Source organism: Ischnura elegans, chromosome 5 (assembly GCF_921293095.1).
Source record: "Ischnura elegans chromosome 5, ioIscEleg1.1, whole genome shotgun sequence".
NCBI classification, from domain to species: Eukaryota; Metazoa; Arthropoda; class Insecta; order Odonata; family Coenagrionidae; genus Ischnura; species Ischnura elegans.
The window spans coordinates 21,198,620-21,222,359 of record NC_060250.1 but is presented as its reverse complement, the minus strand read 5'-3'; the positions used below and the strand labels follow the sequence as shown (position 1 = coordinate 21,222,359).

The 23,740-nt window shown below is 37.7% G+C and overlaps 1 protein-coding gene across 1 annotated transcript in view; it reads left to right on the top strand.

Annotated features, from left to right (window-relative positions):
* The window catches only part of LOC124158566 (eIF-2-alpha kinase activator GCN1), an 85,582-nt gene extending 62,469 nt beyond the window's left edge, over window positions 1-23,113 (top strand). The window contains exons 33-45 of the mRNA XM_046533722.1: window positions 546-748; window positions 3,273-3,396; window positions 3,486-3,611; window positions 4,505-4,621; window positions 5,525-5,794; window positions 5,909-6,022; window positions 6,536-6,766; window positions 8,065-8,258; window positions 10,500-10,711; window positions 14,846-14,994; window positions 18,249-18,353; window positions 19,131-19,358; window positions 22,310-23,113. Coding sequence (XP_046389678.1) covers window positions 546-748; window positions 3,273-3,396; window positions 3,486-3,611; window positions 4,505-4,621; window positions 5,525-5,794; window positions 5,909-6,022; window positions 6,536-6,766; window positions 8,065-8,258; window positions 10,500-10,711; window positions 14,846-14,994; window positions 18,249-18,353; window positions 19,131-19,358; window positions 22,310-22,438 — 2,202 coding nt within the window. The 3' untranslated portion in view covers window positions 22,439-23,113. The remainder of the gene's footprint in view (window positions 1-545; window positions 749-3,272; window positions 3,397-3,485; window positions 3,612-4,504; window positions 4,622-5,524; window positions 5,795-5,908; window positions 6,023-6,535; window positions 6,767-8,064; window positions 8,259-10,499; window positions 10,712-14,845; window positions 14,995-18,248; window positions 18,354-19,130; window positions 19,359-22,309) is intronic.
* The last annotated feature ends 627 nt before the right edge of the window (window positions 23,114-23,740 follow it).

The window sequence follows — 23,740 nt, the reverse complement described above, 5'->3', positions numbered from 1 at the left end:
TCTTGGAACTTCTATTTCAATCTTAAGTTTAGTTATGTGATATTGTAAAGGATTAGCTAAGTATATTTAGTATATTTTGATATTACATCTAAAGTTATGCAAAAGGTTCTGTTACTGTATGCCCATCAAAATTCCTCACCATTGTCTTTTTGGTGTGGGTATGGTGGCACACTGCACTTCAGGCAGTCCTTGCTCAACCTCTGCTCACCCGAGACTGCTTATTGCAGTATTTTCTTGCTAAAACCCTACGTCACTTTACCGTGCCAAGCTGGGTTGAACTAGTGTACTTGCCTGGCTATGAATATTCATTTGAACTTTAGGGACAGACTCTTTATGTAACTATGATGTTCCAAATGGAAATGGATAATACGTTCCTTATTCAAAATGGAAATGAAGGCTATTTGAATCATCCCTATGATACTGGTTTTACTATCCTGGGACTCATTTCATATTTGTACGTTTGGTTTGTTTTTTTTTCTCATGGTTCATGTTGCAAGTGAGAGAGCTACATATGATTTCTTATACCATGGGTAATTGATTATTAGGTGGCTGCAAGGACTCTTGGAGATCTGGTGAGGAAACTGGGAGAGAGAGTTTTGCCAGAAATAATTCCAATTCTGGAGAGAGGATTGGAGTCGGAGCATGCTGACCAGCGACAGGGAGTGTGCATTGGTCTCTCAGAGATCATGGCCTCTACAAGCAGAGACATGGTGCTCACTTTTGTAAATAGTTTGGTGCCAACTGTGAGGTATGTTAAAGAAGCCAGTGAATTTTTTATTAATAATATCCAACAGATGGCTAATCCTAGTTATGCTGAAGAGAGATGGGCTGCCATGAGTTACCCAGTAAAACTGAGAGTTGAAGAAATCTGTGACTTGAAGAGTACCTATTGCTCAGTTCTCCAGTAGTAGTTATGAGGGCTCTCTCTTGTTGTAAAGCTGAACAGCATCTTGGAGAAAAATATGTCAAATAATCCAGATAATCACTTTTCCTATCATGGCTAGTGGTCTACATGCAGTGCCATTTCTACTTTCTTCTCTATTAGAACATAGTTTTTGGCAAAAACAAAACAATGGTTGTTAATTTTGTCTACCTTAGGTTTACTATTGTTATTTTAATTGTGGTATTTTGTAGAGATGTGCGAATAGTATCCGCGAATACTCGAATACCTCGAATAATAGAAAGTATTCGATATTCGAGATCTCGAATAGTTATGCCAAAGGTACCGTCTCGAATACCTCGAATACTTATAATTTCGCGTCATACACTGTCGCTCGCACGTCGTTGGTAGTTGACTCGGTAAATGAGAACTCTAGTCGTCTAGTGCATGCAGCGCCGTTTTAGGCAAGCTGACGAAATACATCAAATTCACGGGTTCGAGCGGTGAAAAGAGTTCGACGTGGGGAACCGAAATTGATCGGATGAAAAAAATCCGAAAATCCCAGGTGTCCCCTATTAGGAGAACCTCAGTTCCGTGGGATAGCAACATTGGCGCATTTCCCACGATCCGCTATCCCCATCCATTCAGCGTTCGCCCCACCCCCTCAGACGATTTCTTCTTCCCCGAAAACAAAAAAATGGTCCCGGCTAAAGCAGGGATCGTATTACGAAGACCTCAGCTTTGAAAAAATATCAAGTTACCGGAAAATAATAGAATTGTGTTTCACCCTTCCCTCTTTCTCCCCACTGACCATTTTCCCGCATCCATCTTTTGATAAAATGAGAGGAGGTGTTTGCCGTGTGTCCTTTGTGGCTAATAATGACAGGCACTTATTTTGAATCTTCCCCAGGAGATGAAACTACCATAGGGAGGAACTCAGTGCCGTGGGATAGTGACATTGGCGCATTTCCCACGATCTGCTATCCCCCTCCATTCAGCATTCGCCTCAACCACTCTTGACGATTTCCCCTTCTCCGAAATCAAACAAAAGATCCCAGCTCGCGCAGGGATTGTATTACAAAAACCTTAGCTTCAAAAAATATCAAGTTACGCGAGAAAAATAAAAACGTGTCTCGCACCCACCCCCTTTTCTCACCCACTGACCTTTTTCTACCTACCTGCTTCGAATTTCCCCCTTTCTCGAGGTCAACTGCTGCATGAGTCATCTACTAGCCCGAAAGGTGTCTAACAATGACTTTCGGCAATTGTTATTACACCTTTATTGGATTGAAATATTAGTAATGTGCGCGTAATTTAAAAAAGAATAAGACCAAACACGACATATTTCTGACTTTATTTAAGCATTTTGCGCAGGAAAATAAATACCGGGAAGAAGAAGAAATACGACGGAGGCGTAATGCTCAAATAGGGTGGTTTCCTATTATTTTTTATTGCCTAAATCGAAATATTAATACTCCTGAAGTACGTATTTAACGCTTTTAGAGTTTTATAAGACGATATCTATTTTTCGCGATTAAATTAAAAGTGAAAATTTTCAAGCGCGCGAATACGCGACGGGTAAGTATGAATGCCGGGAAAAACTCCGCGTGACGTCGTTCTGGTTCCCGCTGCCGCAAGTGAGGTGACCTTGGGGCGAGGCTCTGAGCGCTATTACGACGCAGGATGCTAGCAGGTAGCCGAGTACCATGCTAGCTGGTAGCGCTTGGCTTAAATAAGGATTATTAATACCTTATCAAACAGACTGTGTGATTATTAAGACATGTTTCCCTGAGCTCTGTGCCTCATGCATGCATTGGTAACCTCAGACAATGTAAAACTCCGATCCTCTCGTGTAGAAACTAGGTCCCTGTGATGTCACGTGGAGTGGCATCGCATAGGCGCCAATCTGGCCTTTTTAAATGAGGTAAAATTGAACATTGCCATTAGTCTAAACCGGTATTTCTGGAACGAAATAATTTGTATATTATGAATACACTAATGGTGGGTAACGAATCACAATCAATACCTTTCGTTTTCTTTAATGAAGGAAACTACCCTATTGTTTACATAAAATTAAAATATTCCATTAATCAGCTAAATTCCTTTTTGAATCCTTTAAAGGCAATCACAATTACTCGCCAAAATCTTGGGTTTCCTACTGCATAGGCGACCTAGTCAAACATTTTCACATTCATCGTTTAGTATTCGAGGTATTCGAAATTCGAGGTATTCGAATATTCGAGCAATGATTTAATATTCGAATTCGATATTCGAATTCGAGAAATCTACTATTCGACCCATCCCTAGTATTTTGCTTTCCATAAAAAATTACATAGTAAACCCCATTTTACATATCATTTATTTATTATGCTATTTTTATCCTACAAATTAGGAAAGCTCTCTGTGACCCACTTCCAGAGGTGAGGCAAGCTGCTGCCAAAACCTTTGATGGCTTACATTCCACTGTTGGTGTCAGAGCCTTGGATGACATATTGCCAATGATGCTCAACCAGCTGGTAGTAATTTTTTCTGTTGTGGTTTATGATTATTTGAATTCTTGTCTAACTTTAAAGACTAAGGAAGTATTTGTGATATTATTTGACAGAATGATCCTGATGAAGCCCTCGCTGAATCTACCCTTGATGGTTTGAGGCAAGTGATGGCCATCAAGTCACGCGTGGTGCTTCCTTATTTAGTGCCACAGCTAACCGCACCACCTGTGAATACTAAGGTAATTTAAGTTTTAATTTGCAATGTTGAAATGGGATATTACAAATCTCTGAGAATTCTATGGAGCACCATTGGTTATAAAAATCAGTCATTAGAGTTATTTGTGTCATGATAAGTTGAGTGTGAGTAGGACCACCAAGAAAATAATTCTTGGATATTCATTGTTATTTTTCAAGTAACAAGTTCTGATCTTTTTCGATGCAATGAAAATAATAATTTTCTTACATGGGGTTATATTTTTGGCCTTAATAAATTTACTGAAGGCATGCTTTTTGTGTGAACCATATAATTTATGGTCTAAAATTATTCAAAATATGAATAAGGTAATTTCAATAGTCACTTCCTCTGTTCTTGATTTTTTACTTTAGGAAGGCTGACTAAAATATGTTGAATTATATAAACCCAGAAGTCCTCACTGCATTTGATACTAATGCTAGAAATTTTGCGTGGATCACATAATTATGACAGATTATGTTGGGGACTCTCATTGAAAATGGGTGGGTGATATTCATATGCCCCTCAAGTAACTCCAATTATCAGTTTTGGCTCATGTCACTTGAATTTTGATAAGAAACATAATTTTAAAAATGGTAGGAAGTAATTTTTTTATATTTTGCAGCAAAATGCATGTCCAAAGTAAAAAAAATATTAGTAGCAAATACATACTTCACAAGTATACCTACATAAATTCCACCACATTGTTCATGAAGGTATGCCTTGTTTATATCCTTATTGATAAAAAGGTTTATGGGGATAAAAATGTACTTCATTAACTGACCTTCACGATTTATACATGTAATTAACTTTCATTGGCTTGTTGGATTGTATAAGTTTTATTTTAGTTGTCCCTCAGCCACAGTAACATATGACCAATGCATATAAATTTTTTTCCAGGCTCTGTCAATTTTAGCTGCAGTTGCTGGGGAGTCATTGACCAAATACCTCCACAGAATTCTTCCAGCTTTACTATCTGCTTTGAGTGCTGCTCATGGAACTCCACAGGCAGCTCAGGTAAGCTCTTGGCATAACTTCTTTTTTATTTAGTGAGCTTTAATTCTTCCTGTATGATAGCCTGCAGAATTAATAGTGAGTGTCAGTTAGTCAGGTTTTGTTAGTGTTTTAATGCAGCATGTATATATTTCATGTAATTTACTTGGAGTTAGGCTCGAGTCCTCACTGTCTGTTTGAAAATTAAAGTGACTCGGGTAAAATACACGTTATATCAGTGAAAAATACCATGTACTACAAAAACAAAAAAGTTCAACTGACATCTTTTTTTGTTTTACATTAGGTAAGTGGGATTAAAGAATTTTTTGCTGAGTGAAGAATTTTGCATTTAGGTTGAACAAGAGCTTTGTTTTTTTTTAAACTCCATCAGGGAAGGTGTAAGTTTTGTCACATTAAACTTCTTTAGTGTCTTCATTTATTAAACATCCTTTTCGAAAATAAGAACTGTAGTGTTGTTAATAGAATGACAAAGTTTCAAAATAAACTTTACAGTAATTACACTATCTGAAAAATTAAGTTATCTCTGAAACCAGTGAGTCTATCACCAAAGAAATAATGCATCAGCAAGACTAGTACAATTGTTGATTTGTTATTTTGAATTATTTACTTGAGAAGACACAGGATGGTCAATGTTGAATTTTAAGTATATACAAACTATGACCTTGCTACCTGTAATATAACTATGATCTTCTAAGGCACCTATCAGCACTGGTAAAAGTCTTATGTATAGCTTTTGGTTGTATCTCAAAAATTAATATTAAAAAATGGATATCCTGTCATGTTTTGAGTGCTTGAAGGGATGATGGTGGATTTCATTTTGTGTATCACATGATTGGCACTGGTTTATCTGAGAAAAATTTGTGAGTATTAAATCCTCTGCTTTCTTGTAATTTCTTGTATGGACAGGAGTTGGAGTACTGCCAAGCAGTTGTTTTGTCTGTGAGCGATGAAGTTGGGGTGAGGACAACAATGGACCAGCTTATGGAATCTGCTCGATCAGATAGACCTGAGTTGAGGCGGCCTGCAGTGACTCTCCTCTGCGCATTCTGTGCTCACACCAAGGCATCTTATGCGCAGTATGTGCCGCAGTTGTTGCGAGCTCTCATCCACCTCTTCACAGATTCTGACAGGGAAGTGCTCCAAATGAGTTGGGAGGCACTGAATGCTGTTACCAAGGTTGAATTATTTTTTAAATCTGTTGTTTTGTTGTATATTACTAAAGTTATTGCTACAGAGCCTTTGTTGCATTCATTTTTATCTAAACAAGCTGATTTTTCTCTTTTGTCATAGACTCTGGATCAATCTCAGCAACTATCCCATGTCGGAGATATAAGGCAAGCAGTAAGATTTGCTGTTAGTGATCTGAAGGGGCAGGAACTTCTTCCTGGCTTTTGTTTACCTAAGGTAAAGTATTTAATTATAGTATTTTAAAGAATCTAGCTATTCTACATATATATTTACATATTTTTATCTTAGTTCATTATTACATTATATTTAATAACAATTGGCTTCAATAATTTGAAATAATTGTGCTTATTTCTTAACATTAATATTTTGTAGTTCCAGTTATGAAAGGTGAATGTGTAAAATACCTTGCTTTCATTTTATTTTATTTGAAGTGTAAGAGAAATGATATTTTCCTTTTGGTTTCTTACGTGCATGATAAATATGAGTAGTGATGAATTGTGTTGCTAAATACATGATGTTAAAGATATATGTACATAGAGCTTAATGATTATCCTGATTGACTTAAATGACAGTGCATCATTTTCAAAGGGGAGTCAACTGGCTCCTCCCTTGAAAATGATGCGTTGTAAATCAATCTTGGTAATTATAAAGCAGTGGGGAAATTAATGTAAGGAAATTCCACTAAGTATGGCCTTCATCCATTAATTTTATTTTATGATGTCATTTCAGGGTATCACTCCTATTCTTCCTATATTCCGTGAGGCCATATTGAACGGACAGCCGGAGGTGAAAGAGCAAGCTGCTCAAGGGCTGGGGGAAGTGATTCGTCTTACCAGTCCAGAGGCTCTTCAGCCATCTGTCGTACACATCACAGGTCCCCTGATTCGTATTCTTGGAGACCGTTTTAACTGGAACGTGAAGGCAGCCGTTCTGGAAACTCTAGCACTGCTGTTAGCTAAGGTGAGTTTCTGGTGCAGGTGCCAGGAAGAAGTGGTTTGGATGATTGGTGTGGTGTGGTGGCTTCTGTGTTGACCTCCCACCCTACCGGTCTGAGTTCAAATTCTGGCAGTGGCAGAGATTTTGCAGTGTGTACTTGATCCCTGTTGAAGTACTTAGTGGCAAGCGCGTCCAAGTACAGTAAAACCTCTTTACATCGTAATGGAGGGGACCAAAATTTGGGAAATTTGATGTATGGAAACTATAGGGAGGTTTCAGTGATTACTATTAGGTATGCTCTCATATGGAAAAAATGGCCACAACTAATGATTAATGTGAAAATTACAGCATATTAAAGGTGTATAAGAAAAAAAGTAAGAGTGAAGTATTTATTGCTGAAAATGCCATTCCATTATTATTATCATGTATGTTATTGAGACTGCATTAATGGTCTCTAGTTGTCTAGGTACAATTTGCGGAAGTAGTTATGGTGTCTCGGGGGTATCTCCTTGGTATGATTAGTGGAGGTTTTACGATATAACGAGGTTCACTACAAAGAGGTTTGCCTACAAAATTTACATGTAAATCTGACATAACTGTAGGGGTGGTATGAAGTAAGGAGGTTTATGATGTAAAGAGGTTCACTACATAGAGGTTTTACTATATATCACTCTGTCCATCAGGTAGAGCTATGGTCCCCTAAGGACATTTGATTAAGCCCAGGCTAATGGCAACACTAGGTTTACCACTGCCTACAACACTATGCCATGATCACACCGCAAAAATAAAACACCAGAAACCATCAAAAGTGCAGAACTTCTCAGTAGACAGCTAAATCAGCTGGGAGCTTGAGCTACAATCAAAGTCTGCAAAATTTCAGCGAAGCATTGCGTAGGTTTACCACTACCATTCCTTTCTTCAAATCTACCCCCTAATAATTAAAATTCAAAAATTTTAGGCTATGTAATAATTTTTACTTAATAAGTGCTTGATTTCTTGCCAATTTAGATTGTGTTCTATGCCAAGTGAATACCCGTGAAATTTTATGTTTGCACTTTCATGAATTCTTTCATTTCATTTGTGGTTTGTGATTATCTGATAAAAATGTTGGTCCAAAAATTTTACTGTGTGAATAGCATTTTATCTTTCAAATGAAAGATACATCAGAATGGACGTAAAATAAATACCGTATGAGATCAATGCTTATGACAATCTGTAATTTAATTACATAAGGAGTTTTTCATAGTAGGAATCAGCTACTACTAATTTTTTTCTCTTTGATAACTAGGTATATGTCCAATTAACAATTTTTTTGTTTTTAGGTGGGAGTGATGCTAAAGCAGTTCTTACCTCAGCTTCAGACAACGTTTTTGAAGGCTCTCAATGACTCAAATCGCCAAGTGCGTTTGCGTGCTGCCACAGCTCTCAGTCACCTCATTGTGATTCACACAAGAGCTGATCCTTTGTTCACTGAATTGCATTCTGGAGTGAAGAATGCTGATGATCCAGCCATCAGGTGAATATTTCCCTTTCCTACCTCACTTCTTAGCCATGCCTCTGTCATTCAAATCTTAAAAAATTCATTGAGTAATCTTTTACAATATAAGCTCTTAATTATGAATGTGTGTATAGGTGTTTTTGTTCACACATAAAATGGCTGATTATGGATGCACCATTTCTGACAGAGAGGTGATTGGTAGCAATTGAATCACCTATTGGCGACTGGTGTTTACTTATTAAAATTTAGCAATTTTGTCTTTAGTCGAAGGCATTGCCTTTGTAGAATCTCTTTATGATGAGATTAAATCAGGGTTAATCTTTCTTTCGAATAATTTGTCATTCTCATGCCTTAAATATATTCAGTACCCTACAAGGATAGGTAATCCATTCGAAACCCCCTACCCTCAACCTAGTGAAATTGCTTTTCCAAAATAAATATTGTTAGTAGAGACGGTCGGATTGGATACCCAGGATCCAAATATCCGTGGATATTGCCTTTCACCAGATACTTCTGATTCAAATTCGCTGTAGACATAAAGGAGAGTGGAAAGAGTTCTGATACTCTCTTCACATGTGCCATCACACTACGATGCGAGTCCTACTCATGAACCATTTTGTTTAAAATTTCTGTAGGGATTATGCTACAGAATTTCAGGCATGGAAAATTTTAAGGCAATATGCAACAGGCACATAATGTGACTCTTCCCAAAAGATTAAACATCCCTCAGGGGAATCTCATCGCAGTAGGACAATAACCACATCAAAAGTAACTACGTCGCAGATTTCTGAAAACTACCCTCGAGCCTCCATCTGATGTTTTTTTTTTTCATTCTTGTGACCACATAGACTATAACTCATTGCCTCGAAGGAAAATATCAAGTTACACGAGAACAATCGAAGCGTGTTTCATCCCTATCCCTTCTCACCAACTGACAATTTTCGGCCTTTCCGCTTCAATTTTCTGAAGGACAAATGCTAGGTGAGTGACTTTCTGGGCCCGATGATGTCTCGATGGCTTCAGCAATTGGATGACATGTACGAGATTTTAAAAAGAATGAGACCAAATGCGATGCATTTCTGTCGATATTTTAGTTTTTTTTTCATTTCTAATTGATTGCCACTAAGTTTTCTAGTTACAACTAGGCTATACTTATTTTCAACATTGTTGAAAAAGCATAATTTTCAAAAAGAGAACTTTATCATTAGCCCCCTCAAACAAGTGGTGACGGACTGGAAATGCCAACCTGCATACATAATGTAGCTCGCCCGGCTTCCCTTTGAAGGCAACGATGTCACAAAATTGCAAGATCTGACATGTTCGTTCTTGACTCCCTAATTCGTAGTGAAACACAAGTCGGCATGCGATGAGAAAGTGACAAAATTTGGTTAAATCATGTGTGAGGAAAATTTGAATGCTGTGAAATAACGTGAAAGCTTATAGAAATGATTTTTAATCAGTTAAAATATTAATGTGTGCATGAAAATCTGAATAGCATTCCTTTGATCGCATTTACCCAGAAGAAACTTGCATAAAAACCTTGTTTTATAGCAGGCAATTAACAATGCATTTACATCCAAAAATATCCGACACTTGAAATCAAGTATCCGATCTGAATCCATATCCGAAAAAAATCCTTGACCCTTGCATCTCTAATTGTTAGGCTGGAAATTTTAAAATTTTAGGGCGTTGGTATATCTCAAAGCTAGTATTTGTAGGACTTGTAGTCAAGTGGACATTTTAGATCCCATAGTGTGTGCATCAAACTTAGTAACAATATTTTTTTCTTTACCCTTGGGACTGCATTTTAGATTCGTAATTTTTTTTACTGTTAAGGCAAGTGAGGTATCGAATTCTAATGTTAGAGTTCTCTAGTTTCATTGAGTTTTGTTCAATATATGGCAGAGTACATTTATTTCGATAGCCAAATAGAACAATATTTTATAGTAAATTGGAAAGTGAAAAAAATGTTTAGTGCATGAATGAACTTATGCTTTTACTTTGCAATGATAGTTATTTTGGTATTCTGGTTTCTTTAATTTTGAACGTTGGCAAAAAATAATAGTGAGGGAATATTGAGTTTGTATTATATCTAGAATGAATTATTATTAGTGTCAGTAATGGTATCAAACGATGGCAAATGGTATTGATGCTTTCTTGTATTGGTCCATCTCTATGAGAGTAACTATATGTTTTTCCCTGTTGGGGGATTATCTCTTGTAAGTATATATTAACCAAACTTTATTTTCCTGTTAAAAGGGAGACGATGCTTCAGGCTTTAAGAGGAGTTATCACCCCTGCCGGAGACAAAATGTCGGAGCCCTTGAGGAAACAGGTGCTTCAGACTACCATAAGCATGCTGGGACATCCAGAAGATATCACGAGGGGTGCAGTTGCTGGCTGCTTGGGGGCTTTATGTCGATGGCTTTCTCCTGACCAGCTAGATTCAACTCTCAATGAGCATTTACTCTGTGAGTATCGTTAATATCAGCATATTTCCTTTTTATGTATACGGTAAAACTTCTATGCCACTAATATGTTGGGAGTGGAAAAATCATGACATCGCTGTAGGGGGCTTTGTTGCATGGATGTGATATTCAGGTTGTGTCTTCACAGTGGCATCCAAGTGCTCCTTGTGCGTTACGATGCAAGCCGAGTAAATTTCTTAATCTTGCTTCATTCATCACAAAATCCTTTTCTATAGGGATTGAGGCGTTGCGTCGTTAAATCTTCGAGATTGTGAACGTAAGCCCCAGACACAGGGAACTCCGATCGTCTGTCACTAGCTGGTTGAGGGAAAGACTCCACGAACAAGATATCAGCACTCAAAGAAACAACTGTCACAAATTTACGAGTTATTTTCAATCAATATCAATCAGAAGTAGAAATATTCAAAATCCGAATTATTACAGAAAACAACGATGATAACTAATGATCTCATACGAAGCATTACCAAAAACTAAGTATAAGCTGTATGATTTTGCAGAAATCGCCTATCTCAGCCGAGCCATCTATCCACCGCCAGCGCCGAAGCAAGAGAGAGCTTGCGAGCTCCGAAACGTGTCAGGGTGGAGGGGAGGGAATTTGCAAAGGAGTGGAGGGGTAATAGGGCGATGTTCAGTTAGCTGCATCCGAGTAAATCTGCCGGTAGGCACCCCTGTTGACTGGCACCACTGCAAAACGTCCGTCATCCAAGCCCGGGTTGGGGGAGAACCGCATACCGCCGGATTTTCTCTCCTCTATCTCCTGGGGTAGAGACATAACCAAGTGAGGTGATAGCTGGTGGAGGCAAGTCATTGGAATTCATGGAGGGGAAAGACATAGTGGGATGAGGTGTTGGAGTGAGAGAGAATTGTGATAGGACAAGTCAGTGGCGCAAGCTCTGGGGGGGGGGGGGGGTTTGGGGGATAAAACCCCCAGAGCTTAGAGAAATTTTTAAGTTAAATCTGTTTTACTTAATTGGATTAATATTGCTTATAGAATAGTGTGAGGACTATCAAAATATCCCTCAGAAGGCCATAAAACTCAACATTTTGAACCATTTATCTTAATTTTTTATGCCGGAGGGCCCCCGCACTTCTTGCTTACCCTGGCAGGTATACCACGCCCCCAGACACCCCGGTATTAGTTGCACCTAAAACCCCCCTAGCCTTAATTCCTAGCTGCACCCCTGGGACAAGTGGAGTACTTCTCACTCCAAACTGCATTCTTATGCCTCAGCACCCACTTCCCCTTGATTACCAAGGTGTAGGTATTCCTCCGCCGTACTACCTATATAAGTCTTGATCTCCAGGTGGGCTGGCGTCAGAGGGCTGGCGTCGAAGGGCTTGTGTCGGAGGGCTAGCGTCGTAGGGCAGCATCTTAGGACAGCGTCCGTAGGACAGAGTTCCGAGACAAGAGGTCCAAGTTAAGAGTTCCGAGACAAGATTTCCGAGACTTAGAGTCTCCGAGCCTTTGAGTCGAAGGGCCTTTGCACGAAAATCCTTTGCTCGAAAAACCTTAGCGCGAAAAGTCCTTAGCGGGAGAAGTACTGCGGATAAGTTTGGAGGAATTTCTGGGGGGGGATACACTAAAAAAAAAGCCACATGATAAGCAGTTTTTGTTATTTACCTTAAAATACCATCACCGTATGATTTTCAATCTGCATATTTCTATTTAACATTGTTTTTCTCATCCATTTTGCTCTGCACCTCATCGCTTACTTTATGAAATTAAAGGAATACTGAAATTGATACCTATGAATTACATATTTTTAGAGTGCTACATAATTTTTCTTAGTATCTGGGTGGTATAATTTTTGGAGTGCAATAATTTAAGTCTATTTGAATTGGTAGTCTTATGCAGCAAACTTGATTGAAGGACCACATATTGCACTTCAGACGTACGAAATAAAATGCATTGTTGGAATTCCATCGAAATACCAGTAAATATCTATGTTTGTGACTGGTGTATTCTTGATATCGATGAATGATGATGGAAGTTATGTGAGGCGAGTTAGTTACCATTCTTAAAAATGTGTTGACAATGCACTGTGGTCACAATAGCAATCTCAGATGATAATGCATTGCTGATGCCTTCGTAGAAGGTAGGCATGATCACGATCAATTTTCGTATGGTGCCCCTGTTTTTTGGTGCTGAAATGCAGTAGCTTCCTTGAATATGCCAGGTAATATTTGAATCCACATCATGTCACAGTTCATCCAGTAATTACTCCAGATTTTTCTCTCGGACAGAGACAGAGTAGACAAAAATTTTTCCTTAATTTTTGAACACCTACCATTGAAATACTTTGCCCTCCTAAGTCTTCTGATAATCATTCACCTGCCTCTCTCAAAATGATATCCAATGTGGAAAGATAATATAAAACTAATTTTGAGGAAAACATGTACATACCTCCAACCATTCTTGGGTCCCGGGAATGTACCAATCCAATACAGGAAAGTTATCTGATAAAAATTGTGAAGAGAAAATTGAGCTCTGTCCTAACCACCTGTGCCTTTGCAAGTGTAACGCAATACAGAGAGGTAACCTGATAAGATTATTAAGTGAAAATTCAAGTAGAATGAGGATGATGAACCACCCCAGTTTTAGGCACACATACTCACTACCTTTTGTTCAACTTGCAATGGTAAATAAGCTTTAAATGCTGAAATTTATTATATATGAATGCACGCATTAGTGTTAGGACATTAGTGAAGAAAGGAAAGCTGGTTTGCTATAAGCAATTCTCAATTGGATATTATCAAAATTAAATTTGAAAAGAGCTGGTGCATGAAGTTTCTGTCGAACCAGTTTGACTTTTGAACTGCCTCGGAAATTCAAAGAGGAGCACGAAATTGCCAAACGCACTGCTCAGAGCGGCAAAAATGTCAAAGCGGAGCAATAGACAGAGCCTTGAAGAGTGGAGCTTTGGCTTCCCTTACACGATTCTTATGATTGAAACCATCAGAGTTGAGTATGGCCTTTGCCAAGCCAGAGCATCAAATTTCCTTCATGCCCTCAGATCTGTAGGCCTCAGATGTAAACCCCTTTGAAGCTCGAAGCAGAATACTCTCCACTGCCGTCTTACTTTATCCTTATTACTTAAATATCAATGGGAAAAATTAACTGTAAATGCAAAGTAGAATTTTTTTCCCTCAATAATTCGTTCTAGAGCGGCACTTTTCATGTCTTGGGCCCAAGTGAAGACTTTGTTGCAGGGAGTTTTTGGTAATAACAGGGCTTTTTTTTGCTTGCATTGTCAATTGGAAGGGTCCAGGATTGGGCCATAACTTTGAAATAGGGAGTTTTCCTTATAATTTCACTGTATGAGGGTTTCTTCTTTAGAGATTTTTTTGTAATTAAGCTAATCATGGCCCTATTTTCTTAAGTTAATGTAGTTAACATGGTAATTATTGCAGATCGTAAATTTTTCCTATACTCCACCAAGGTAATAATAAAGTAGTTTCATTTATCATAGAAATCAGAAGCCATTAGTGGCAGCGTGAAACCCACTTATAATGTTTTCACTCTGTACAATTATTTTTTTATATTGCAAATTAATGTAAGTTATTTGCTGTTTAAATTGTATTAAATGCCCAGAACGCATCCATGAAATTTCCATTAGCTCTCTAATTATTGTATTATTTTATTCTAGTTATGCATTGCGCTATTGTCACCTCCTAAGCTTTCTCTCTGATGTATCATTAGTTTCTATCAAGATAGTACCACCACTCTACCACTCTTACTTGGTATATCAGAATTGATATTACATTCACCATTTTGTACTTGTGAATATCTAGTTGAAAATCAATTTTTAAAGTGAGTTTGATTGTGGACTTACTGGTCATCATTACTTTTCCAAAAATTCAAGGTGGTATTCCATGTATAGCTTTAGCTGGCTGGGGGAATTGATAACTTATGGTTTTAATGTCTGTTTTATTGGGCTCTTTTAGTCAAAAATGATGAAATTTACTAGATATGAATGTATTAATTCTGAATCTAAAGGTAATTAGAATGTATGTATATCCTTCACTGTGTATTTTGAATGTGAATAAATTTATATATGAATACGCCTTCTTACTGTATCTAATGATATAAATTTTGCTGCTTTTCAACTTCTTCAGATTCTGATCTTCCCATGGATTGGACCTTACGACATGGCCGTAGTGCAGCACTTTCAGTTGCCTTGAAGGAGGCTGCAGATGTAGTTTATGCTCCTGACTATAAAGAAAAAATATACAAAGTGATATTGGCATACTTAATGGCTGATCGGGTATGTTCTCTCTGTTGTTGTAGCTGTAGGTTTACACTGTTACTTTTTATAGAAATACTGTATGGTTAAAGTGTATGTTACTCTTATAGGTAATAAGGTTAATTCCTAAAATTAGGAAATTTGCTGTGTAGTCCTAAATACTAAGAATATTTTAAGAAAGTTTTGTATCTTTATGCAATAACGATAAACTACCATATAAATGATTCTAATAGCTCTATCTCCACTTTAAAAAATACGTACATGCAGTAGCTAAAAAATGCTACTGCCGATATTTCAAGGTTGAACATTTAAGTGCATTTTATAATTATCAACTTATATATTTTTTTTACTTATAAGTGACAAGTTATTGAGAAGAATGCTCACAAAGTTAATGAATTCAGTGTTGTGATTTGCTGGGTACTTTATATAAAAAACTTAATAGAAAAAATCTAGATTTCGATAAGGAAACTTTTTGATAAACATTTTTGTAAAGAATTTCACAAAAACGAATTCACTACCCCTTCATTTCTTTAAATTTCATTACATTGAGGTTTTACTGTTATTTAATCCAACTATGAATAAAACTAGGGGATGGGTTGGTGTGGTTCATTGGTTCTCAGTTCTTCTGGTTCTTGGGGTTGATGAGCAAGAAACTCCTAAAGTAATGAATAGTGAAATAGAGCATACTCCTGATTATCTAGGCTAATGATGGGGAGAGGCGGCACGGATAATTGGAAAACACAAATACAGGCGGTCCTCGACTTTCGTACACTCGACTTTCGTACAATTCGCACTTTCGTACGTTCAAAATTGACACCTTTTACTTGACTTTCGTACGCTAAATTCGGACTTTCGGACGTTGGTCTGTAATTCCTGCGATGTTTATTGCGCATCCCAACATTCAGTTGTTTCAAATGGCAGTATATGCGAACAATACGAACGTATATAATGAAGGGAATTGTTGGTAGTTGACTCTAATCTAGGTGATTTATTTGGGAGAGAGACTGCCTGCTATAGGCTCCTTTATCAAGAGAAGAAGAAGGCCTTCATTGAAGATATTTTTCAAAAGAAGTTGACTAGACATAATGAAGTAGCTTTCAATAAAACTAGTAAGATCTTTCCAATTGTGTTTTTTCATTTGAGTGCTGTTTAATTCATGTACACCTTCAGCAACGATATTGCACGAAATATCACCCGAATTCCGTTCGTCTTTTGTCTTTTTGAATAACATGCGAAATATACGCGATCACGAATGTCACCTGCCAAATGTCGAATTTTGGTGTAAAAATTAAAAATTATCCAGAGTGCGGGTTCAACAACTACATTTTGTTATGCTTCTTGATATGTCTTTTTATTTATAATGGACGTAATAAGTGGAATATCAACTTAAACGCCAAGAGGAAGTTTCAATCGATAGCCAACGGAGTTCTTGTTTTTTAAACTTTTATTTGCATTTTCTGCGTATTTTCGAAAGAAATTAGATGATTTTAGGAGTTTTATTATCATATTATTAAAATTAAGTCAATTTAAATGAATTCCGTGGAAAAAAAAGGTTTTAGTACGTATATTCCACACTTTAGGAACGTAACCCCTAAATAGTATGGAAGTCCATGGTTCGACTTTCGTACATTCGACTTTCGTACAAGTTTTCGGGAACGCATTGTGTACGAAAGTCGGGGACCGCCTGTAATCCAAACTTTCGCTTAAATTACACGTATTTTTCCTAATTCATGTAAATCAAACATGCAAATTCAGTTGCAGATCTATGGTGGGTGCCAATGGGGCTATAGCCCTCCCCCTTGGATATCCATTTTACTCTAGATAGAATGGTAATTTTGTTCTGACCCACAGTACTGTTGGGAGGTTACCCCCTAACCTTGACCCTATCCTGGATCCACCACTGTACAAATTGTATTTTATTTTTTATTGCTTTCTGGAATCATTGACAGCTATCTTTTTCTGACCGTCATCTTTTTTGTGACGATTGTACTCGTATTCCGCAATTGTACTCATACTGCTCCATGTATTACCTGGTTTCCGAAAACCGTGCACCCGTTTCTGCAAAAATTGGATACAGAAAATTGGTTTGCGGGAATGCTTCAAAACAGCTTCGCAACATTGCAAACTACAGTGTCAGGCACCATGCAGCGTTGTCACATCTCACACCTGTTGTCCGGCATGCAATCGATACGAGACGCGGTTCCGTGATCACTGAACGCGATTGTGCTCCGTGATGTTAAGATAACATGAACATGGTGCTTCCATGAAGGTAATGGGTGCACGATCACCCCATCGCACAGCTGTGGTTATAGGGAACCAGGACTTAAGGCAATTCGTTTGCGGAGGCGAGTGCCTGGCTATCTCTCATGCTATCTCTACTTCCTTTTCCCCCGCTGCCTTTACCTCTACCATTCCCTTCCTCTCCAGTTTGGCCTTGGCTAGTCATGGTGTAAAAATGTCTGAGTGCGACAAAATATCCGCTTCCTTTGGGCTGTAATCTACTGCATGGAAATCCACAGGAATCATTGCACATTAGCCATAAGAAATGCATATACAATATAAGATCGTAGATAACATTTCTCTTTATTTACGATTGGTTAACCAGTGAAAAATCGTCTAAAATTAATCAAGAATTTTTTCCCTGCCGCTAATCATTGTCGACATGCTATAACAGACATCTAAGTAAACTTGAAACATTCCTTGTCATAAATTAAAAAAAATAATTCCCTTTTACAAAGAGGATTCAGATGGAAATAATAAGCCCAGTGTAGCCTTGCAATAAAATGCAAATATCCTGGTGCTTTTGCATCCGATTAATTTTCTCATAAAGACTGTGGAAAACATCAAAGAAGTGTAAAACTCATGCACACATAAGCCACAGCATGGATAAACTGCAGCCGGATAATCGGGAGTCTGCTGTATTTGAGTAGAACCAAATGAAGAAGCAGAACTGAGAACCAAACCCAAGAAGCAAACTGGAACCAAAGAAAAGTGAAAGTGACCCATCCCTAAATAAAGCATGCCATATTTAGTCAGCTGTGTTTGCCTCATTAGTCAGTTTTAATGCCTTGGCCTCAGAGAATCAGGAAAAGTGATGCTTATCTGAATTTATATACATAATTTATTTCTGGAAATCTAAAATGCAGCACCATATTTGTAATGTCTTCCACTGATATTACTGTACTTATCATCATATGAAACAAATTTCATAACCTTGAGTAGTGAAACTGAAAATTAGTTATGCTCTTAATGTAATAATTATATTTTGCTTTCAGGTGCCTATTGTTATGAATGGTGTGAGGTCATGTGGGTATCTTTTCAAGCATGTTATGCTTACCAATCAACCCCTGCCTCAACAATTATTACAGCCTTTTACTAGGGTAAGTGATATCATTTTATTACACGTATTGTTCATGATGGCTTATATGGTAATTAATTTTATATGACTGGGTAAATGTTTGGATTATTTAAATTTTTAAAAATTGTGAAATTATATTTACCAATGTCCATGACATCGGAAATATATTAGATTCCCGTGTTATATGGCTGATTGATGGCTGTGTAAGTGTTGCTTTGTTTGAGTCTTTGTTATCACGTCCGATAGTCCAGGTCAAATTCCTTGACAATTGAAAGCAAGTTATTTGAAGCATCAGCAGAAATAAAGCCTATCTTCATGAACCCTCCAGGAAATATTTTTGTTATTCCAATTATAAATTTATTCAGTTGCATACCATGAGCACAAAAAATTTGAACACCTAAGCTACAAACTTTGCTCTGCACTAGAGAATTTTTTTGCAATAGTCTAGCCTCAAAAATTAAGGGACAACAATTTGTTAGAGGGGTATCCTTCAATAAGATACAGAATTATTTTTATGGTGAAAGGTTGGGCTGCTAAATTGGCCTGTGGCATTTATTGCACATCCGACGCAGGCTGAAATATTGGCTGGGTGCAACTGATAGAGTAAATTCACCAGTGAAATTGTCAAATATTTTGTGAAATAATCACATTGCCCAGGATATCGTGAGTTTGAGAGGTGTCCCCTTTGATTTCATTTTTAGATTTCTTAATGAAAACATGGGGAACAAAGCGCTGCCTCGTATTAGTATGTCAGTGCTAGTTTTCATTTTTCACCATGAGCGTAAAATGTCTTCCACAGAGTATGAATCATAGCAGCAATGAAGTGAAGCAGTTGGTGGCAAGAGTTTGCTGCTTCCTGGCTCGTTCAATGCCTCCTGGACAAGCCATGTATCCTGACCTTCTGCGATTGGTTCTCCCTACCTTGGTGAATGGCACCAAAGAAAAGAACACAGTGGTTAAGGCAAACAGTGAGTTTGCTCTCGTTGCAGTGCTCCGTCTTCGTGAACCTGGCGAGGACACAATGCAGGTAAGCATTTGTGTGAAAATATTCCCTACCTGATGGTTATTATGTACTATACTTACGTATGACAAGTAATTGATTGGCTAAGATGTACATGGAATATTTTTCGCTATCCCCAACTTATTAATCTTCAATATAACCTTGAAATACCGTGGAGCACAAGTGTTCATCAAGAGCATTTATCAAGAGTTCGTAGAAAAACTTTTTTCTATTATTACATTTGTCAAATGTCGTATTTTTGTTCCTATTTTGTTTGGGTTTTTAATGGTGAATGACTGTTTCTCTAATAATACCAAGTAAAAAAATTCACATTAATTGGGCTTTTTTTAAGTCAAGTCAAAATGTTGTGCAAAATTAGGACGGAAACATGTGTTATTGCTAAACCAAAGGAAATTTTGCACCCTCCTTGCATTGTCATGATTCACTGAAATTCGGTGCCTCCACTGATTGGGTATTGCCACAAGTTATTAAGCTTATCAGAAGCAGGAATGCTGGTGTGGCCTACAATGCCTTCTAATTCACCGTCTTTCTTGATCATGGATATCAAATCAATCTGACTGAGGGCTAAAAATGTGTTGTGAGTAGAGATATATTATGATACCAAGCATTTTTCTCGAATTCGAATATCAAGTAAGAAAACCTAATTTTTTTCCTAATACCTCATTCAAATATCGAGTACTGCATTACTGAATATGCATTTTTTCACCAATTTAAAATACAAATGGCAATTAAAATTTTAATATGCTGTACACTTTGCAAGTCATTCTACTTCAGTATGGCTTTGTAATCCAGATACAATTGTTACTCACGATTTCATCAAACTTGCACACATGGAGCACTGCGATTATTTTGTTTTTATTATATGCATATTGAAGTTTGTTTTATTATCAACGCTTTGCTGCATTTATAGCAGAACTTAAATTAAGTAAAGAATTGACGATTACTTCAAAACTGGAGTATCGTATTTATATGAATGTAGTCCCAAATTTATCCCAAAAGTAATTTTCCAAAAATGCCCATGGTAAGAGTAAAGGGGGGGGGACTATATATTCAAAAGCTATTTCAAAATTTTTCCCAAAACTGAAGCCTCAAAATATGTAATGGGGAGGACTGTTTTCAGTGGGGGACTACATTCGGGGAAAGCTGTGTGTAAAATTTAAATTTCATCATACTACGGGGAGTCAGAAAAGGAACAGCCACTCTCGCATGCATTTGAACGTACGTATTGAAGAATTAAACCAACCAAATGTGCAAACCTTCATGTTGGACCCAACAATTTTCTACAGATTGAAAGAGAATCATGGACGATCTGTGCTGTGTATTCGGAAATTGAAAACAATGCAACCTCGATAAAACAAGAAGCCACAGTGCTCAAATTAACACTCTCTGTAGCGAATTGTTGCTTTACCGGAGGTGGGTTCAGGTTTACACCGCAGACATCAGATAATGCTTTTGCGCTTTAAAGTAGTATAACCAACCTTTCAAGCACTTGAAGGTCTCGCTTACTGAAATCTTTCACTGAAATACTCCGCTTTAGCCTTAATCATAGTCCCTTGCTCAGGAGTTCCTGCAGATTGAAGTGGCAAAAGCACCCAAGCAAAGCTCCTTCATGTTCTGCATTCCTTGACAACTTTTGCTGTAATGGTTTGCCCATCCAGCACCACGCCAAACCTATTTCTCCCTTTGTTTTTCTTTATTATGGAGAGCGAAAAGGAAGATAAATTTATTTAAGGAGTTGCTCACATACAGCATTACTGCCAATTTATAGTGACGCAGTAACAAACATGAAATTTAACATAAAAAATCGGAACAAAGAGTACAGGCATAAGATAGTAAAGAACGAAATAGAAGGCTCGAGGAAAGGGAGGTGGAGAGGGAGGTTAATTTGTTAGCCGGGGAATGGGACATGGCGAGTTTGACAAATGAGTTTAAGGGCAGAATAAACGGATCAATATTGTCTGGTAATGAATTGAGCAGGGAGCCAAGGCGGTGTTGGATTGAGCGCTTAACGAGGGATAGTCTGGGGATCAGCGTATGGAGTAAGGAATGTGTACGAGTGGGTCGGCAAGGCACTCTGAAATCAATTAGGCCACTCTCATATTAATCTATTATTTTCATTTTCTCGCTTGGATGAGTTTTTGCGTTTTTTGGCTATGGTGTCTACCTTCAAATGCTCTCTATTCACGCAACTCACAGACATGCGGGTATGCTGTCAACTGCTTTCTGCCACCCGAGGAACAAAAGAAGATCGAGCATTGGGGAATGTTAATGCCACAATATTTTCTCCAAAATGATCTGCATACATATTAATCGAATGACAGTTTACCGCATGAATTTGTGACTAGGCACTCTATGATAACTACATTTCTAACAGATCGCCAGCAATTACAGAGTTTATGAACTCTTGGTGAAGGTTTTCTGGTGATGGAAACTTTCCCTTTGGTGAGCACCAACCCTGAAAGGGTCTCTGAAAAACGAATTTTTTACATGCTAATCATAGAGTCAATTGACGGTGCTTCGACTACCTCTCATTATGGAGGGGTCTCATAATTCCACAGTCATTGATTACTTTATGTCATCAAATAGTGTAAAAAGCTCATTATTCAAAGTATTCAGTGATTCGGATATTTGAATGTCCCATCCGTAGCTATGAGGCATTTATTCATTCCTTTTCTCATAAAATTCATAATTTAGGTGCTAGGGATGCATAAGCCAAAATGCCATTATTATCAGAGAAACAATGCCTTAAGACACTATATAAAGGAATGTCCAATCAGATTTGAGATTAATATTTGATGTATTTTCATTTGGCTTGAGGAAAACAAGTTCCTTAAAGTGGTTTTGGCTTGAACATGCTTATTATTGACTGGATTACAAGTGCAAATTTGGTATCAGGGGAATCATTTGTCACAGCCATTAAATGCTTGTACTCATGGATGAATATCGTCTTTTTACAGATGTGCATGAATGTTCTCGACCTAGGAGCTCGTGAATCCTTGAGTGATGTCATACAGAAAGTGCTTCGCAAAGTGGCCAATCAACCAGAAGGCAAGGACGAGGAACTGGATGATACCATTCTCACTTGATTTATTGTTGTGTGTGTGAGAATTCTGTCGTTAATTGGCTGCTGTGTATAGATACAGGAAATGGTGACACTTAATTTTCAGCTCTGCATCTTTCTCTTTTCTACTTTGGATGGTGCTTCATCCCCTTCTCCGTCGCTTGCAGCATACAATACATACATTCTCGAGAGATATCATGCGTTACGTGTTTGTTTAAATTACTAAGGGCACTTTTAAGTTTTTTGCTCTCCCATTTTTTATCACATGCATCATGTTTTGGAAGGAGGAGAGGTTATATTTTACCTTTATTTACTGCGTGACTGAAAAGATTATCTTTTTTACATTGATAATTTGGTCTTGCAATTTTAGCTATCAACATTCCAGTTGAGTACATGAAATTCAGGACTGTTTAATCTGCTGGGACTTGAGTTAATATACCTTAAAAGTGCTCTTAATTTATAACATTACCTACTGTGTTTGGTTTTTGTAAAGTTAAGGAGTGATTTGTGTGCTTTTGAGGGGGTGAATGTTTTCATTTAAGATGATAAAGAGGCTGTGTACCTATTTGCATGTTGTTTACAAATGTTTCTCATAACACCCTCCTTGGAAGGAGTGAGCCTATAAAATCTGTTAATGTTATGTAAAAACAGGCTAACAAGTTGTTGGTAAAAGGGTGGTAATAAACTTTGTCAGTATGTATATTTTTCTCAATAATTAAATTATTTAGAATCCATATCAATGGACTGAATGCAGGGATCTCCCAAATATCAGGGCTAATGATGGGGGAGGCAGCACGAATAATTGAAAAACGTGGATATACCAAACGTTCACCTTGATTTCTTGTAATTTTAATTATGTAAATCAAGCAATCTGTTATTTACACTAGTGATGGTCGGATCCAAATATCCGCGGATATTGCCCTACATCGGATCCAAAGGCGCGAAAGACATCGGATCTAGATCCGAAATTTTAAGTAATAGCTTCAGTGAATGCAATGCAATGCATAAGGGTGGAAAGAGTTCCGATTCTCTCTTCGAATGCGCCGTCGCAGGCAATTCTTGTCCTGCTAATGAACCATTTTGTTTGAAAGCTCTCACACAGGTTACATAGGAGAATTTCAGCCGTGGAAAATAAAAAGGCAAAATACGACTGGCAGATACTGTGACTCTTCTCAAGAGATTGTACAATCATCGGAGGAATCTCAGCGTCAGGAATTTGAAAATGCATTAGGATCCGAAAATATCCGATCCAAAAGATCCGGCTCTGAAAATCGAGGATCCAATCTGAGTCCGAAAAAAATCCTGAATCCGTCCATCCCTAATTTAC